The sequence below is a fragment of the Xiphophorus couchianus genome, chromosome 6 (genome assembly GCF_001444195.1).
Source record: "Xiphophorus couchianus chromosome 6, X_couchianus-1.0, whole genome shotgun sequence".
NCBI classification, from domain to species: domain Eukaryota; kingdom Metazoa; phylum Chordata; class Actinopteri; order Cyprinodontiformes; family Poeciliidae; genus Xiphophorus; species Xiphophorus couchianus.
In genome coordinates this window covers 20,199,739-20,217,483 of record NC_040233.1, presented here as the reverse complement: position 1 = coordinate 20,217,483, position 17,745 = coordinate 20,199,739, and the positions used below count along the sequence as shown (strand labels likewise).

Sequence of the window (17,745 nt, the reverse complement as noted above, 5' to 3'; positions counted from 1 at the left end):
TAAAAGCGAAGGACAATAATTCCCATACTCGGACATGGCCAGCACCCAGACCAGTTTGAAAACCCCTTTTAAAGACTTGACCTCATTTAAGGGCAACATGAAGAGGCTGTACAGGGAGCGCATGGAGGATGCGCCCATCAAGAAACGAGTGATGGCAGAGATCAATCTGAAGAGGCGTGGCTTGGACTCCCTCCCGAAACTTCCCAAGGTGAAGAAGGAGCTGATGGAAGATCTGGCCCACGAGGCTGAGATGGACACCGAGGCCCGCAGCGAACTGCACATTGTGGGCTCTGTGAAAGCCCTGGACCTGAGTCCTGGTCTCAAACACACGCTGGCCCAGTTCACCCTCAGCAGCCAGAGCTCCCTCGGTGGCCCAGCCGCGTTCTCGGCCCGAACGGGCCACGAGAGTTCCCCCGCGGGACTGCCGCCCCTGCCCTCCCCGCCTGTTCTGGGCGGAGGCCCTCTTCTGGTTCCCTGCGACAGCTCCACCGAACTCACCCACTCTCTGCTGGAAGGAGAATCCATCTCCTGCTTTGTGGTCGGTGGCGAGAAGCGGCTCTGCCTGCCTCAGGTGCTGAACTCGGTACTGCGGGACTTCTCGCTCCAGCAGATCAACACCGTGTGTGACGAGCTTTATGTCTACTGCTCCCGCTGTGATGCCGAGCAGCTGCACATCCTCAAGGTGCTGGGCATCCTGCCGTTCAACGCTCCGTCTTGCGGCCTCATCACGCTGACTGATGCGCAGCGGCTGTGCAACGCTCTGCTGCGTCCCGGTGCCGCCTTCCCCACTGACCCCAGCGGCAAACTGTTATCCCAGGGCCTGCTGAAGGAGAGCGAGGCCAGCTTCCAGGTGGAGCACCAGTGTCTGGGCAAGTGTCAGGGCCTCTTCGTGCCCCAGTTCTACACCCAACCCGAGGCCCCCTGCATCCAGTGCGTTGAGTGCCAGCTGCTCTTTTCGCCACAGAAGTTTGTCATGCATTCACACAAGTCACCTGATAAGAGGACCTGCCACTGGGGCTTTGATTCGGCCAAGTGGCCCTGCTACCTGCAGCTAGCCAGGAAGTACCAAGGGACTCCGGAGGAGCCCAGACTCAAGCAGCTGCTGGACGAGGTCAAAGAGAAGTTCCACTATCAGCTCAAGAGCTCCCTTGACAAAGTAAGTCAAGCATCGTTTGTGTTGTGTGTTATGTTAACTCTTCCTGTTATCTGCTAAAAATCTTGCTCTTTCATCTCACTCTGTCACAGCCTGAATGAGGCCAACTTGTCATTGAATAGTTTCCACATCAGTGTGCCTCATTGATTCTTGAAATAGCTAGCTTCCAGTCTTCTTCCATCAGTTGCACCTTCCACACTGAAGGGTGTGCTCGTTACTGCAACCTGGTTAGATGAGATCAGATTGCTGGTTGGATCTTAGAGTTTATGACCAATTGTTCAAGGTGAAAATTGTCATGCTCTGGTGGCTAATCTAATAATAAAAAAAATTATATTTTTTTGTGTTGGGAAGTATATGTGTTTTTTCCGCAGTGTGTCCTGTTTGCAGTCCCTACAGGAAGTTGTGATGTTGCGATCATGACTATTAAAGCAAATTCACTCATCTGCAAGTTTTGCTCTTACTTGCATTTTCACCATTCATCTTCTGCACATCTGACAAATCACCTTAACGTTTTCAGAATGCCCTTCTTTTCTGACCAATCACTGCAACTCTGCTGAATTTCGACCAATCCCCAAAAGCCACCCTTCTAATTTCATTTCCTGTTTCACAACATCTCTTGAAAGATTAACCTGGACGATAAAAGCATGTGTGTAACATTTACCCCTTTTTGTTTGGTTGTTTTGCCTCAAAAACCATTTTGAGATGTTCTGTAGGATTTATTGATTCTTCTTCTGCACTTTAGCAATTCCTCAGGACATAATTGTATTTTTATCAAAGGTGCTATTTCAAGAGTGTTCTTGAAAATGTGATTTGTACTTTAAATATGTTAAAATCCTGTCTTTTTTTGGGAGATTATGTGCCGCAATTTCAACTTTTAGGCCTCAATTACCCCCCCGCCCCCCAAAAACAAAACAAAAAAACTAACAAAACATGGCTGCCTCCTGGAGGGACTGTATATGTGGCTGATTTATTAGGCTGAAGCAGACTGCCTTATGGCCAGTGTTTTCTTAAACCAGTGTTGACCCAGAGTGTGTCTGAGTCCCGGGACAGGTGGTGACATCTGCTTCATCAGGTCTGATCAGACCTAAGTTAGTCCAGCTGGCTACAGCTGAGGAAGAAGTGCATCATTTGTCCCCTCAGGGGTCACCTGCAGGTCAGTGGGAATGGCGCTCAACAAAAGGTTCGGCGTAGGAGGTTCAGGGACGCCTGAATAGAAATGCTGCTCCAGTTTGCCTTCAGTAAATTGGAACCTCTTTTTCCATACGTGCCTTTGCAGTTAAAAAATAACATAATGCTCCCTAAACAAGCTTATTTTGAGATTTTTTTTTTTTTCCAATCTACATTTTTTGTCGGGAGTAAGTGTTTCTTAGAAAAAGGAAAATATCTGCACGCAAAAGCTATTTTTCAGAGTCCCTTCACCTGGAGGCTAACCTGAAATTGAAATTCCATCCATCCATCCATCTTCTTCCGCTTATCCGAGGTCGGGTCGCGGGGGTAGCAGCTTCAGAAGGGAGGCCCAGACTTCCCTCTCCCCAGCCACTTCTTCCAGCTCCTCCGGGGGAATCCCGAGGCGTTCCCAGGCCAGCCGAGAGACATAGTCCCTCCAGCGTGTCCTGGGTCTTCCCCGGGGCCTCCTCCCGGTGGGACGTGCCCGGAACACCTCACCAGGGAGGCGTCCAGGAGGCATCCTGACCAGAAATTGAAATTGCTTCATTGAATTTCTTCAGCTCATCTCTGAGGCTCTGAATTGCTTGATAGTTTTACTTATTTTCTCTCTTCTTGCTGCGGGTGGGGGGGAAAACACGTCAATATATGATCAAAGCCACAAGGCCAGCAAGTCTATAAAAAAGTCAACAGTCGCTGAGGGAAAAGCTGTAGATTTTCTCCCCCTGCCATGCAGTGGTTTATGTCTCCTGACCTGCCTTTGACCACAATGGGACCCCCCTCATTCCCTCTGCTTCACTCTTGTATTGTTTCTGGATGTTTTTGTCTGTTCGCTGTGGTTTGTTCACGCTTTGATGCACAAATGGAGATAATTTTTTCCCTTACAGTCAAAGCAAAACCAACAACCCTCACTAACACGGTTTGTCACCTTTCCTAACAAAGCAGCTGCTTATGTGCGCAGAGATGGACTCCAAAACAAACACACAAATGTTTGTGTTTTTGGGAAATAGACAAATGATTTCCCTCTTTCGTGTCTGGTTCACTTGGAGCGTGTGGATGTGGCGGAAACGCCGTCTGCTGTCTCGTCTCGCATCCTGACCGCATTCCTGTTCCGCCTCTTTCCCATCTCTCCGACTCGGAGGTTTATTCTCAGAGGTTGGAAAAAAAAGATGTTTTATTACCGCAACGGAAATGCACTCAGTGAACAACAATGGACCCGGGCGACACAAGCACCAAAGCATCTGTAATGTCATGTTGGATTATAAGTCCTAACATCTCGGTGTGCTTTTTTTATGTGTCAGACGCTGTCGCTCCATGTACGTGCTGGTGGGCGTGTGTGTGTGTGTGTGTGTGTGTGTAAAGAGTAGATAATTGGAGGCCAGTGTGACACATTTTTTGTCTCTCTGTCTCACACTTTGTCAGGCTCTCTGGAGCCTGCGTCTCACCACAGTTCGTGGTGCTGTCTCTTCTCCGAGGTGATTTCCACACTTTCTCTTTAACGTCAGTACTAGTGACGACGTTTTACCCCACTGTGCCCTTTTCAAACTTTAGTTTTATTAGAAACCTCCAGAATCACTTATAGGCTTTCTTGGTTCCTCTGCTTCTGTTGGGAAAATCCAACTTTCAATTTAAGTAAATTTATTAATTTATCAAAATCGTATGTGGTACCGTAACAATCTCTTTAAAAATAATTGTAAATTAAAAAAAAAAGTAGTTATGCATTAAAAATTGCTTTAAGTTGACAAGTTTTAGAGGCTCTTATTGGTAATCTTTGACATTCTGTATCCCTTTGATTATAAATAGGACATCAGACAGGCGCCCAGTTCTTCCAGCCACTAGGCTGGATGAGGAGCCATGTTTATCTTTCCCTCACACACAGCGAGCAGCACGGTAAACGAGGTAAAGAGTGGCCTCACCATAAGAAATATTAGATGCCTTGCTTTGGAGTAAAGCCATAAAAAAGCTGTTTCTATCCTACCACCACAAACGTAACTCTGTGTGGTTTGCTAAAGACTACTGGGATTTTAAATTAGCGTGCTTTGGTCAAATGAGATTATAGCTGAAGCGATAATTGGATTAAATGGATTAATCGTGATGAATCAGTTATTGAAATAATCGTCATCTAATCTCTTAATAGATTAATTAACTGGAGTGTACAGGCTAAAAGAATGATGTTTGCTGGAAGAACAACAGATTCAGAGCAGGAGTTAAACCCTGAACTTCGTAGGTGGCAGTTTTAGCTTCCTCTAGTTCAAATCTCCTATTAAGCAACTTTTGCTATTCCAATGATTACTCAAAAAATAGTCAACAGATTAGTCCTACACTCTAGAAAAAGCTGAGTTTTTCACATATTGCTGATAGAAATATTTTTTTAGATGGAGATGCATCCAGCTTGTGCTACAAGAATTCTATGTTATTGCCTTTCAGGCAATAACATCTCTATTTTATTAATAAATTAGTTGAATCATTTACTTAATTGCATTTTTAATATGTTTCTGATACTAAATATGTGCCAATTTTTGTGTGATTAATGGTACGATTAATTACTGAATTGATAGAATAATTGATTACTTAAATAAAATATTAGTTGCAGCAGTGTTTATTTTTTCTCATCTTTACTGGAGGTGCCAGTCCATGTATCCGTACTCAGGGAAGTAGGAAGTGACAAGGGGCCATGTTCCTGGAGAGATCCCGGCATGGAAGTCCTCCAGGAAGCAGGTGATTTTCGACATTAAAGGATGATGACACTCAACCCGCCTCCGCCCCTCCCCTCCTCTTGAGAGCGGATGTATGAGTGTTTATAAGGTCAATAGTTAGAGAACACGGTGACCCGGCAGCGTCCCGCTTCACTCAGTCACAATATGGCTCTTCCCCTCCCATTGCAGCACAATCTGCGTCTGCACATGTGCGTAAATGAGAGGAAGCGAGGAGGACATGTCGCTCAACCCCGAACATCCTCCAGACTCTTGGTGTCCAGCCGCCTCCACTCCACTGGCTGCGTGACTCATTTTTTCCACATCCCAGTGGATGTGAACAGAAGGCCAGCCATGCATGCATCCCTGCGTTCTGGTTCATGCCTCGAACATGAACCCCCTTTTCCCATGAGCCCTTATTGACACACTGCGTCAATGTGCACATTTACTAGCGAGACGAGCTGAGACGCACACGAGAGGAGATTTTTTTTTCTTCTCTCTTCAGTGGCTAGAAAGTCCCATATCCTGTTGGGAGTGTTTGGTTTAAGTAGGTGCATTTAAAAACTCCAGGACCTGTGCTCTGTAAATGGCGCCTTGTGCCTGGAGGAGGCCCGGCTGGCCTGTCTGCAGATCCCTACTGTGTAAATAAAATTTGCTTGACGGACGCCACGAACAGACAGCAACAGCAAGGCGAAGCCTTATTAAACAGATTATTTTGGTACTCCACAAACAATGGGCTCATTTTGCCCGCATGAGCCTGTGAAAGTGGCTTAGTCTCTACAGTCAGACATCAGGTGGCGTCATATTTTTTTTTATTCTTTCCTTTATTTGGTTTCCAAAGAAGACAGGAAGTAACAGAGCAAATTCAGATTTGAGGTTTGCTTTTTTTTTCCACCTTGCTGCATCGGTTTTAGCTAAGCAACGGGTAACAACAAAACCACAACAAAGATTTTGTTTCACTTTTTTTCCCCCTCTTAAAGTCCTTGCATTCAGTTTCATACCTGATACGGGAGGCGTATCTTTAAGGCGTCTGCGAGCTCAACCCCTGACATGTGTTGCTTATTTGCCCCGGCCTTGTTTTGCATCGTCTAGCTGGCCCAGAGTCAGAGGAGTCAGACGGAGGGAACAGCTTTCCCTCTGTCTGTCTCCCCCAGCCGGGCTGACACAGAGGCTGCGGCACAGACGGCAGACAGCTGCATCTCTCTCTCTGGCTTTCTCTGTTTGCTATTTGGAAACCAGTGACTTCATTACCACAGAGCAGCGCAGCTGTAGTCTCTGGCAGGCTCCTGGGCAGTCTGCTGCGTCTGCCTCTCTGTCATGCTCGTATCTAATTGGATTTTTGCAAACATGCTAATTAGGCGAGGGTCGCGTTGAGCTTCTCACAGTATGATAACCTTGACTAGAAATATCACAGTATTTGCACAAAAATTGAAAAATAAAACCAAGTTAATTTGACTTGCAGCGTGAAAAGCAGGGCTGTTCTCTAAAAAGCATAAGAATTAGCTTTTTATTGTAGCATAAACAAGATATTTGAGTTTGGTTTCAATAGTCAGGTTATGTGTTTGATTACCCAGCCTGGTGTTAGCAGCTTAACACAAGCCACTAATAGCTCACCACCTTTAGGTCAGAGTGACGGGTTGGCACATGTTATCACTGGTTGGGGCTAAGCAGGCTTCAGATTAGCTTGTTATGGTCATCCGTTGATTTCTGATTGAAAGGACTTTGAATCATTAAAACTTGTGAGGTTTAACTTTTTGCAATTATCAAAACCCCAGTTTTTTAAAAACACAAAGTGTCTTGACAGCCATAAACATGATGGTAACCATTCACCATGTCGTTGTTGCTACTTTTCCCTTCCCTTTAATCACAATTTTTCTTTGAGTTCATACTTTCAAAAGTTTTATCTTCCAACATTCGGTTTGCAATCCTTCGCTCATCTCCTTCCTCCCTGGTGCACATGGTATCTCTGAATGCCCCCAAAGACTCCAGTCGGCTAACAGTAACAAAATAAGCGGTCAAATGACCTGATAAGTCGATCATTACATAAGCAATAAGACCACTTGTGTGCGTCTGCGAGGCGGATGGGCGGAAAGGCCAGCAGTTATTGATCAGATCTGCAGCCTTGATGGATGTGACGAGATGCAGATGACACGAAACAGAGAAGGAAGAAGAGAGGAGGAGTGAAACGAGAACATTGGAGAGAATGTAGGGAGAAGGGAGGGAAAGAGTTGGGGAGGTTAAGTCACCGCAGGCCAGTTTAAATGTTATTCAGTCACAAACAACTCCTCACTGGCCTCGTCCATATCTATTCGGTTCTTACTGGGGGAGTTGGGGCCCAGCTCTCCTCTCCCCTCCAGTTGAAAATTAACCTCTGCAGGCCCTGAGCTGAATCTCCAATCTGTCCAGTAGCAGCCCTCCTGGGTGACCAATCACATGCACGCCACCTAACAGCAGGACACAGACCATTTTGGTGTTTCTCCTACTAAACACAGAGCTGCTGGTGTTGAACAGAGAAATCTATAATCTGAACCGACTGTAGTTTGCTGATGGTTGTTGTGTGTGACCATGCTGCCTGTTGCAAAGGACTGAGCGGGGCCCCTCGAGGTGGGAGGAGCCGCGCCGAGGGGCCCTCTGTTGTGTCACCAGCAGGTCAGTGACAGTATTACAGAGCTGTAAGCGTACTGCAGCTTGCTGGAGGAGTGCCAAAGTCATTATTTCTGAGTCTTTGTCTTAAATAGACAAGAATATTCTGGGGTTTTAGGTTTCACATGCTCAGGGGCCTCAGAACAGTTCAGGTCTTTACATGGTTTAGTCCAGGAGCCGCTCACAGTCTCTACATTATGGTAAAACATGGAGCATTGCTATACTGGTTGGTCATTTCATACCTCGGTCCGGTCACTGGAACCGGACAGTTTTTTGCTTGATCAACTAGTTGAAAGACAGAAAAATCCAATTGTTTTCTGACCAATGAACACAGGATAAGTACTACTTTTATATTCTTTAGAAAATATTAATAAAAAAACTGCTTCATTTATTATTTATATGCACCAATTGTCTTGGCTGAAACTACTCTTCAAGATTTGTATTTTTTTTGTTGATGTCAGAGCTTTTTCTCTAGGGGAATGTACCACACATAATCGAAGGAAAATGTACTGGAGGATTGATGATAGATGTTGTATTTTTGTATGCAGCAGAAAATGCACAAATTGCAAGAGAATCCTCAATTATGCATCAAAGTGCATGCTTTTTGTTGGAGCAGTTCTTAGTTTTGATGCATTTACTGAAGGGTAAAAAAGAATCTGAATGTTCTAATTCTTATTTCTGGCTGATTTGTTAAATCCTCACTTAAATCTATGTATCAAAGGCAGAATATGAATAAACAAATTAAGCAGATAACATTATTATAAAAGCAGTTAGTTCATGTAATGCATCTTTGTTTTAAACATTTTTCGGTGTGGTGTATTTACTGAAGATTACACCGTCAGAATCTTATACCAGCCCACGCTCACCCTGAAGTGGATTTACTTTTGAGCAGCAGAGACGGCTCTGTGTGTACTCAGGAGCCTCTACCAGGTCTGCCAACAGTCACACAGACTAAACAAACCTGCCAAGCCCCTCCCAGTCGTCCTTCAGGCTTTAAAAGTGGCCCAGACTGACGGCTTGTTTGCATGTTCGCCTGGCCCCGTCTCTCCCCTCCTCCCCTTGGGGCACCAGGCCAGTTTGCTGCTTCTAAGGAAAACCAGCCTGATAACGAGTGAAATCAGCAGCAGTTCCATGTAATGAGCTGCGAGTCCAAACAAGACTGATTGGTGGAGAAGAGATGCATCCGAGTGGCTCGCCTTGGTTGTTTTCCATGAGACCAGAGTGATGAGTCTCCGTATTAATTAATCTACGTGTTGATGAGAAGATTAGCCGTCCGCTGTCTGGTCTCCATGGGAGACAGCCATAGGAGCAGGTTGGTGTCCAGGCAGCGTGGGGAAATGTGCGTTTGCATTTGAAAGGCTCCTCCCCCTGGGAACGGTGATTAATGAAGACATAAACTGAGAAAACCAGAGACGAAGCTATCCACAGGAGAACCAACATATGCAGCTCACTCCAACTCCCTGTCGCTTATTTACCCCCCTCAAGCCCTCTATCTCCCAGACAAGCAGATAAACAGGATATCAAAGGCGTGTCATAAGTCCCTCTGGGCCGCCGCGCTGCACATCCACAACACATGAAGCCCAGCCACCACACAGATCAATTATGTATGTTGCAAACACGGGGAAACCAGGGGAAAAAAGAAGGGCCGCTCTATTAAAACGAATGCCCATCCATCCACTTTGCTGCTAATTTATCACCCCGTGCGGTACTGCCTGGCCATCTCAACATGGAAGTAATTCTGCTCGCAATGTTTGAGATTAGCCGGCCGCAGTCTTCCAGTCCAATGGCCACACATGTTTTAATAACCCACAGTGGCAGCCGAGTTAAGTGTTTCCATGATCTGTTGTTAGTTTCTCCCTCAAGTCTAGACGGCGAATGAAAACAGAAAGCCCAGCACAGCTCCAACCTGCTCAACTCGGTCTGCTTGGCCCCAGTTAGGCTCACCTTTGCTCCACTAACTGAATCTTCAAACACCTCCCAACTGTTTTCTTCCCGTTCCACTGTCAGCAGTCTCTTTACCCCCATAAATCCTGATCCCACAAGTAGCTCTGAGTGATTTTGCTCGAGGCGAAACTGTAAAGTTAGCAACCAGGAAGCATAAAGAAGCAAGGGACATTTTGCACTTCGGCCTGCTCCTCTATTACTTTCAATCCCTCCGTTGCCAAATGGTGTTTATCTCACTGTTAATCCCACCTGCATCGACATTGCTCTTGGGAATTATCCGTCTCACTGATATTTCTTCAGGATATACACTGTTTTCTTTTGCCTCATTTCCCTCTGGAGATTGTAGCAGCTCAATTAGTTGCTGTAAATAGAGGCTTGGTTCTGCTTCTCCCTCTAGATCAACTCTATAACTAAAAAGTTTCTGACCTCAATATGCAGCTATGAGCTGTGAATGGTAACAGCTTGTTTGAAACTAGCAGTGGTGGTTCTGCAGTTGTAGTGGTGACGATGTGCCAAAAAGTGTCACCGCAATGACAGTAAGTCTTATAAAGAGCAGTAGGGCTGAAACAATTAATCAGATTAATCATGACAAATCGATTATTGAAATAATCAACTAATCTCTTAAATTGATTAATCGTTACCTGAAGTTTACAGACTCATGAAAAGGCCATTTCTGTCCAATTACTAATTCGGTAATCCAAAAAATGATAAACAGATTAGCCCTACACTTCACTGATGAGTCAAGCAGAAAGGGCAGAGCTTTTTACATGAAAATACTTAAGTGGTTAAATGTGGTTAATCATCAGACTAATCAAGAGAATAATTGATTACTAAAATAATTCATTGTATTCATTGCATTCATTATTTGTTGCCTGTTCCTTCGCTGCAGCCTTGCTGCTGGAGAGACTTGGCTCTAAACAGGGTCTTATTACCCTTGACTTTATCCTTCGCAGAGCGCAGTTTGCCTTTTTTTTTTTTACAATCTGGCTACAGTTTAACCAGTTCCTGTGACATGTGTGCGTTGTAATGCCAGACATCTGATTTGTCATCGCTATCAAAATGAACTGGCTGAGACACATCCTGATCCCTGATGAGGCAGTCCGTGCTGTATTTCTTCGTAAGACTGACTCATGTTGAAGGGGATCTAGCAGTCAGTCTAACGATGCAGATTTTTTGGCAGGGTTGCCTTTTTTTCTTCCTTTTTTATTTGTCAGCTGCTCTGGCAGACAGCCATCCCCGCCTCGTTTTCTGTTCAGCAAGGCTGTGCACCTTATGGGAGACGGAACGTCCTTGTTACCGTGACGTTGGAACGCCATGATGACTCGCCAGTCGTCACGGTCTCGCAGGAACCCTTCAGAAGTCGCAGACCGCATCTCTTCCTAAAGGCAGTCAAGGGGTCAAACAAACAAATAGAGAATAAAATGCAGCCACCAGAAGATACTTCCTCCCCCCACATCTCCCACCGCCGTCCTGCAGCATGAGTCACGGCGCTCCATCCGTGCTGCGGTCTGCTCTCCACTCATCAGCGTCACGGTGGAGCCAGGACGAAGATTTATTACGCCGCAGGTCTCTCACTCAGTCAGTTTGATCTTCGCCCAGGTGCGTTCACTTAGTGCTCTGACTCAGGCCGTAACCAGGTTTTTCCAGAGGCGAAGGGGCTTCTCCTGCTCACTGTTGTGCCTTCCAGACCGCTAATGGAGGATCGACTCGACTGAGGGTGCTTCATTTTTCGATTAGATTGAGATTTCCTCTGAAGGAAAAAAAAAAGACTCTTTCAGAAATATTAATGTTTCTTGGAAAAAGAAATAGCTCATGTGTGAGTCTGAAGGAAAGACTGTTGAGCCCCAGAGATGTGTAGGCCGGAGCCAAGCTGTCCATTCAAGTAGCAGCAGTGGAGACTTCAAACAAGCGGCTACATGTAATATGAATGAGACCTGAGCTCCTTGCAGAACAGCCACCGTACCCAGAGCCAGTTTGAATTCAACAGCCTCTCTTTCCATGTGGCTCTCATAGATTTGACCCTGCGGGGCATTTTAGCCAGGTGAAAACGTCTCTTTGTAACACTGTGACTGTATCTTGGGTCTGGATCTCCTGAAGCTCTACAGTTTTATAACCTTCCCTCCTCCGACCTCATTGCTGGCTGTGACAGCTCGGACGTTAATGCAGCTTTCCACGCTTCAACAGAACGAAACCAAACTGAGGATTGATTGATTGATTGATTGATTGATTGATTGATTGATTGCTAGTAAAGAAGCACCTAAAATCTCAGTTTAGGATAGTTCTATTTACAGATTTATCTAGGACTGTCATGCTAACATATAAACAAAAATATTATCTTGAGACCATTTTCACGTAATGCAAAGGTAATGACATATTAATGCAAGTACACCTTCTCAAAGACCAATAAACTTTAATTTCTAATAAACATTTAACTGGAAGACATTTTAAATATCCAAAATAAATAAACAAAACACCCAAATCAACAAATAAAATAGAAAATAAACAAAATTGTCCTTCTAGTTGAGACAAATGCACCAGACCGTCATTCAGTCTTTGGTAAAAAGAGAGATACGAGAAAAACAAACCATCATGCAAATGGAAATTATCAAGCTTGTTTTAATTTATCGTGTGACTAATTGATTTATTGCTACAGACAGAGATGCACCAACTAGAATCTTGTTGTCAGCTTCTAGTTTTTGATTTTTATCAATATAGATGTTTAACCAGTTCAGTACTGTAACAAAGGTTTTTCATCCACAAACTTGACAACTGAAGCTGTTTTTACCATTTTATATTAGCAGTTAGCTTAGTTAAACTAAAACATTGATGAGATTTCTGAAAAGCTGCAAACATTTCCAAATCCACGATGTTTTGTTACAGACAGAGCTTAAAAGCACTGTCTATAACAATACTGTATTGTATTGACTCCTGTTCTCCCAACTCAGAAATGGAATTAGACCAGATGATACTTAGTAACCCTGAACAGGAGCACCTAGCTTACATACTTTAGATCAACATTAGATTATTTTTCTTCTTTTGCTCTTTCCTTTGGTTTGTTATTCTGTTTGTATTTCCTTTTAAATCATGTAAAGCCCTTTGTATTGCATTGTTGCTGAAAATGTGCTATATAAATAAAATTACCTTTATCTTTTACCTTTATTGAGCCTCCCTGTAAACTCCTCTGAGTCTTGCTCTCTCTTGCTCTCCCGCAGCCTGAACAAACTGCAATGTATTTTGGCATGTTCTAGTGAATTGCTTCTTACATCTTCCTTTCACTTCATTTTAAATAGTTCATTGACACTTTGAATATTCTTCTTTCAGTAACAGCTTCCACCCTGAAGACCTCTGTTAGTGCGACCTGGATACTCTTAGTATTTGTTCATTGATTGGAAAACGATTAGATGTTTGATTTTCCAACCAGTCAGTCACCAATTGGAGGAAATGAAGCTGAAAATTGTTGGATTTTGATCAGCGTCTGATTTCTCTGCACTGATTAAGCATTAATTAGTCCTTATTAGATGTGCACATAGTGATTTAAAACACGTTTAACAGCTGAGCAACTCTTTATTGCTGTGTAACTTTAGTTTTGCCTTGAAAACGGGTCAGGCTACGTCTCCATTTTGTGTTTTTCTCTTTCTGTAGTGATAGCAGTGCATTGCTGGCCTGCTGACAGCCTCTCTCAGCTTTCAGTCTGCTTAGCAACGCTCGTCCTCTCCACGGCTCTCTCACTCGCCTCTTGTCTCCAAGCGCTCCGAGTTGTTTCATCCGTTTCGAATAGTAAGCCAAGCTCCCTTGTGCAGAAAACCAGGCGACCGATTCAAACACGATTTGTTAAACCGGTACCCTGCCTTCTGACGAGCAAAAACTACAAGCAATTGTGGAGAATTTCTTCCTTTTTGGTTTGTAAAGACCTTGCAGTTCTCTCACAGACGCAGAAGCTGTGTGAACGGTGTCCCAGTTAGAGCTCAGATGATGAGTACAGTCATCGGCAGACAAGACAAGGGCCCACTGGCCTCATTCTGAGTCGATGTGTCCTCCTGGGAGCATGAAGTGTGTCTGCTCGTGTCTGTATTTGTTTGCTTGCAGTAAACTGCGTCATCCTCCTACATCACTGTTTGATGGAGCCATTGTTTGATAGGATGTCTGTTTACTCATCTGTGTGCACGCATCGCCGTCTCTGTCTCCGGGCCCGGCTTGCTAACGCAGGTGAGCCCTGACGGCTTTGGTAATTAATGATCTCTGCACAGGGGCGCCAAGGAGGGGAACGTGGCTCTCGCACATTTCTGCACATGAGCAGTGCAGTCTAAGACTATCCTCTATGCTGCATGGTTGATATTTCTTTAATGACTCAGATACAGTCATGTTCAATAAATTAGAATTTGCACTCAGATGAGGCGTGTTTGAAAATAACAACCTTTAGGCAGGTATTAAACATACTTTTCTGTATTTAGCGTATTTTTATGTAATATTTTAATTTTGAATGTCATATTTTCATTATCCGGAGGAGGAAAATAATCAAAATTAACAGAAATAAAGGTTTTCACATTTTCACCTGTGGAATTAAGCAACATAATATGTTTTACATAGTGATAAAGTTCCTGAAATAAATGGGTTTTTCAATAATATTCTAATTCATTGGATGGATACACTCTGATTTTTATGTTGAGTACAGATGTGACCCAGCTGATTTAATGCTAGTTCTTAGTTTATATCATCCTATACTTCCCTCCATGGTTTCTGTCACCCCTGGTAAAGATATATTTTAAAAAAGCATTTCTACACCACCACTTTGTCGACGTTCTTGAAATAAAACTTTAAAAATTCCTCCGAGATTATATAATTTCTTATTTTAAGGTTCATCAACGGGTGCTAATAATAGTGGAGGGTGAATAAAAGGGCCTGAGTAGAGAAACTATACTAATTATTTCTAATAATGCAACTAAAATATTTCAGTTATCAAAACTAACTTTGGACACCATTTCACAGCTGTGAATCATTCTTCCTTTCTTTCTGAGGCTATAACTGTATTATGAGGCAATATGTGCTGTCTGCATAGGACTATTAGTCACAGTTCTACAGACACATGATGAGAAGTGTGACATAATTCAGTTGTACTTTTTGCTTATGAAGCAATGTCTGCAGGGGATGTACATGGCCCACAATATCTTTGCGTACCGTTTCATCACTGTTCAGAACACAGAGACACAGAACGGGACAATACTGATAATTTTTTATGTGTCAAGTTTATGCTGAATTCTCTATTTAAAGCACTGTCGAACTGTTTTAACAAAATCTTGACTTTGTAATTAATTTTGCCTGAGTGTAGAAAGTATAGCTTCTTTTTTGGATCTGGATCTGGATCTCACTTCTCTAAATTTCTCAAGTTAACCAATTTTTCCCTGCAGATCTATAACTAAACTAAACTAAGAACTCACACAATAAACTATTGTTTTTAAACTTGCACTGGGTCATGAGCCCAGATGCCAAAATTAGAAATAAGCAAGAAAATATGATGTTTCTCCTTAAATTGGAAACAGTTTAAGGAGAAACGTAATAAATCCTTCACAAACAATCCGCTGTTTGTGAAGGATGCACAGTGTGAGGTCTGTCTGATGTACAACTATTTTTAGGGTAAAATGTTTGTTCTCAAATGTCTGTAAAGTTTCATAAAACATTTGGCAGGTCATATACTGAAAATGTAGAACTTTATTTCCTGTTGAATAAATGCATCAAAACCAATACTTGCCACCAATTTTAGTTTTTAAAAGTGTCATCCAGCAGCATGTACTTTAATTTGCTTGTTTTGAGGTTTTAAAACAATCGGATAAAGATTAGGGACGTATGTTTCCGGAAACATTAAAACTATTAAAAAAAAAGTGCTCACAAACAACAACAAACAAAAACTCTGTTTGAGTTTCTAAATTAAACTTGTGTACGCCATGTCACGGCACCAGGCGGATCGGGCGAACTATTAGCGCGTAGATTGATCATTTTCCAGCACAGACTTCCACGATTGTACCCCGCCGCTTTTAGCCGTCAAACCCTGATTGTGCAAATTGTAAAATGGCCGACTGGAACTCTGGCCCTGCAGGAAGGAGGAAAGGAAAGTAAAAGAGGGGAGGGAAAAAAACCACATGTTCCACCGTCTAGACGGAGGAGCCATGTGTTGCAAAAAAACCCGTCCTCACTGCCTGGAGCCAAAGCAAGTTGGGAATGTACCTGTCCTCGTCTGCCCTCTTTGTGAATGTGTGTGAGAGGAAAGCTTGTTCATGACTAACCCAGCTGATGCTTATCAGTGTGTTTGTCTGACTCTGATCTTTCACTTTACGTGTAGAAATAAAAGGTGGGACAGATGTGTGTGTCTGAGTGAAAGGACACAGAGAAAGACCGTTTGTTTCCTGGTTTGTCTTGGCTTTCTGCCTCAGTTTTTTTTTGTAATATTAATTTTTTTACTTCCAGTTTCTGTCACCACCTGTCAGAAAACTCCTTTTGTTTCTGCGCCTCTTATCTGTCTTTGCAAAGCTAAATAAAAAGAAAAACACGTTGAGCAATCCAGTCCCTTGCACGTACATCAAACAGAGACCACCATCAACGAATGACCTGCTTTACACATTCTTACAGGAATGAGCCAAGATCTGGTCTGCTTGTATAATTCTGCAGTACAAAAACAATCAGCAAACGGCAACAAAAAAACAAAAAGAAGAAGAAAAAAAGGAAAGTATATTGGTTTAATTGCCCCACTTTACTGCCCACTTCCCCTGTGGCTTTTTATCGATTTGGCTGCTGAAACAAAGTGTTTCTCCCAGTCTGTGGATAAATGGCTTATTGGATTAAGACCATCGTATTAAGGTCTCCGGTGTCCTCCTCGTGCGATTTGCCAGGTGGGACCCCTCCGGAGCAAACCATGCCCAGAATCTCGGGCTTAAAAGATCGCATCACCCTTCGGCACATCCTCTGTTTGTGTGTTCTGCGAGGTTCAAGCAGGAAGTAGATGTGTGTCTCTCCAGTTTGATCTTTGACACAGCTGATGACTGCAGCAGTACAGGATGTGGTTTAGAAACAGACAGACAGGGTGTGACTGAGTGTCTCAGTACTTGTGTGTTCCCCGCCCCCCCCGGCTGACTGTCTGAAGCAGATAGGAAAGGCACCCAAATAAAGGCTGTTTACTTCCTCTTCTCGGGGTAATGGCTGCCGCTTAAAAGTGGTCAGATGGGGGTTAAAGTGTCACGGTTTGGGTTTGTGGTGCCTTCTAAGAGTTTCAGTTTTAGTACCCCGACCGCTGATGTGTTGGTTTGACTAGAGATGAAAATGATTCTGTCTAGGTTTGAGGGATTTAAATTGCAAAAATAAAATGGTTATACTGGTTTGAGGATGAAAGGTCAGACCTAACCCTTATTGCACCCTTGATCAGGTTTGCCTCTCGGCTTGTCAAGACTTGTTGTGCTTGTCTGTGTGTTTTTACGTACTGTATATGGTTTTATTGTTTTACTGTAAGGTCAGTAGCCTGATTGCTGGTGGTAAAAGGAGGTTAATGAGGGCAGAAAATAGTTTCTTCTCTGGTTGTTTCTGCCTCTTTGTATAGGCAAGTATTCATGCCACTGAAGTTTTTCATATTTTGCACATTAAAGCAAACTTCAATATGTTTTTATTGAGATTTTATGTGATTAGACCAACACAAAGTAGCACATAATTGTGAGCTAGGAGGAAATTAAACAGTTTTTAATGCTTATTCATATAAAATACTCCAAAACCTCAAAATAAAATTATGTTACATTCGTAGACGTTATAAAACCACATCTCAAACTTTGGATGGGAGAACCTTAAAATTAATAGTCACAGATTCTCTCCTTCCAGTCGGATTGCGTTTGAGCGTTTTTGAAAAGAAGATTTGGCAAAAAAATTGAGCAAATCTTGTCTATTTGTAACCAATTCTTAAAAACATGCAGTTTTTTTTCCTTCCGCTTCAGATATGTGTTACTTTGTTTTGGTATGTCAAGGAAAATCCCAATAAAATACACTGAAGATTGTAGCTGTGGCATGATAAAATTAGAAAAGCTTTTGCATACCTATACATGGATGGTACTTTAAATGAGTTGGGAAACTTTCTCTCACATTACTGATGTCTGAAACGAATGCCTGTTTATTCTT

General features: G+C 43.2%; 1 protein-coding gene across 1 annotated transcript in view; it reads left to right on the top strand.

The window, feature by feature from the left end:
* The window catches only part of skila (SKI-like proto-oncogene a), a 33,589-nt gene continuing 15,844 nt past the window's right edge, over positions 1-17,745 (top strand). Inside the window, exon 1 of the mRNA XM_028020744.1 lies at positions 1-1,156. Within this exon, the coding sequence (XP_027876545.1) occupies positions 35-1,156 (1,122 nt within the window). The 5' untranslated portion in view covers positions 1-34. The remainder of the gene's footprint in view (positions 1,157-17,745) is intronic.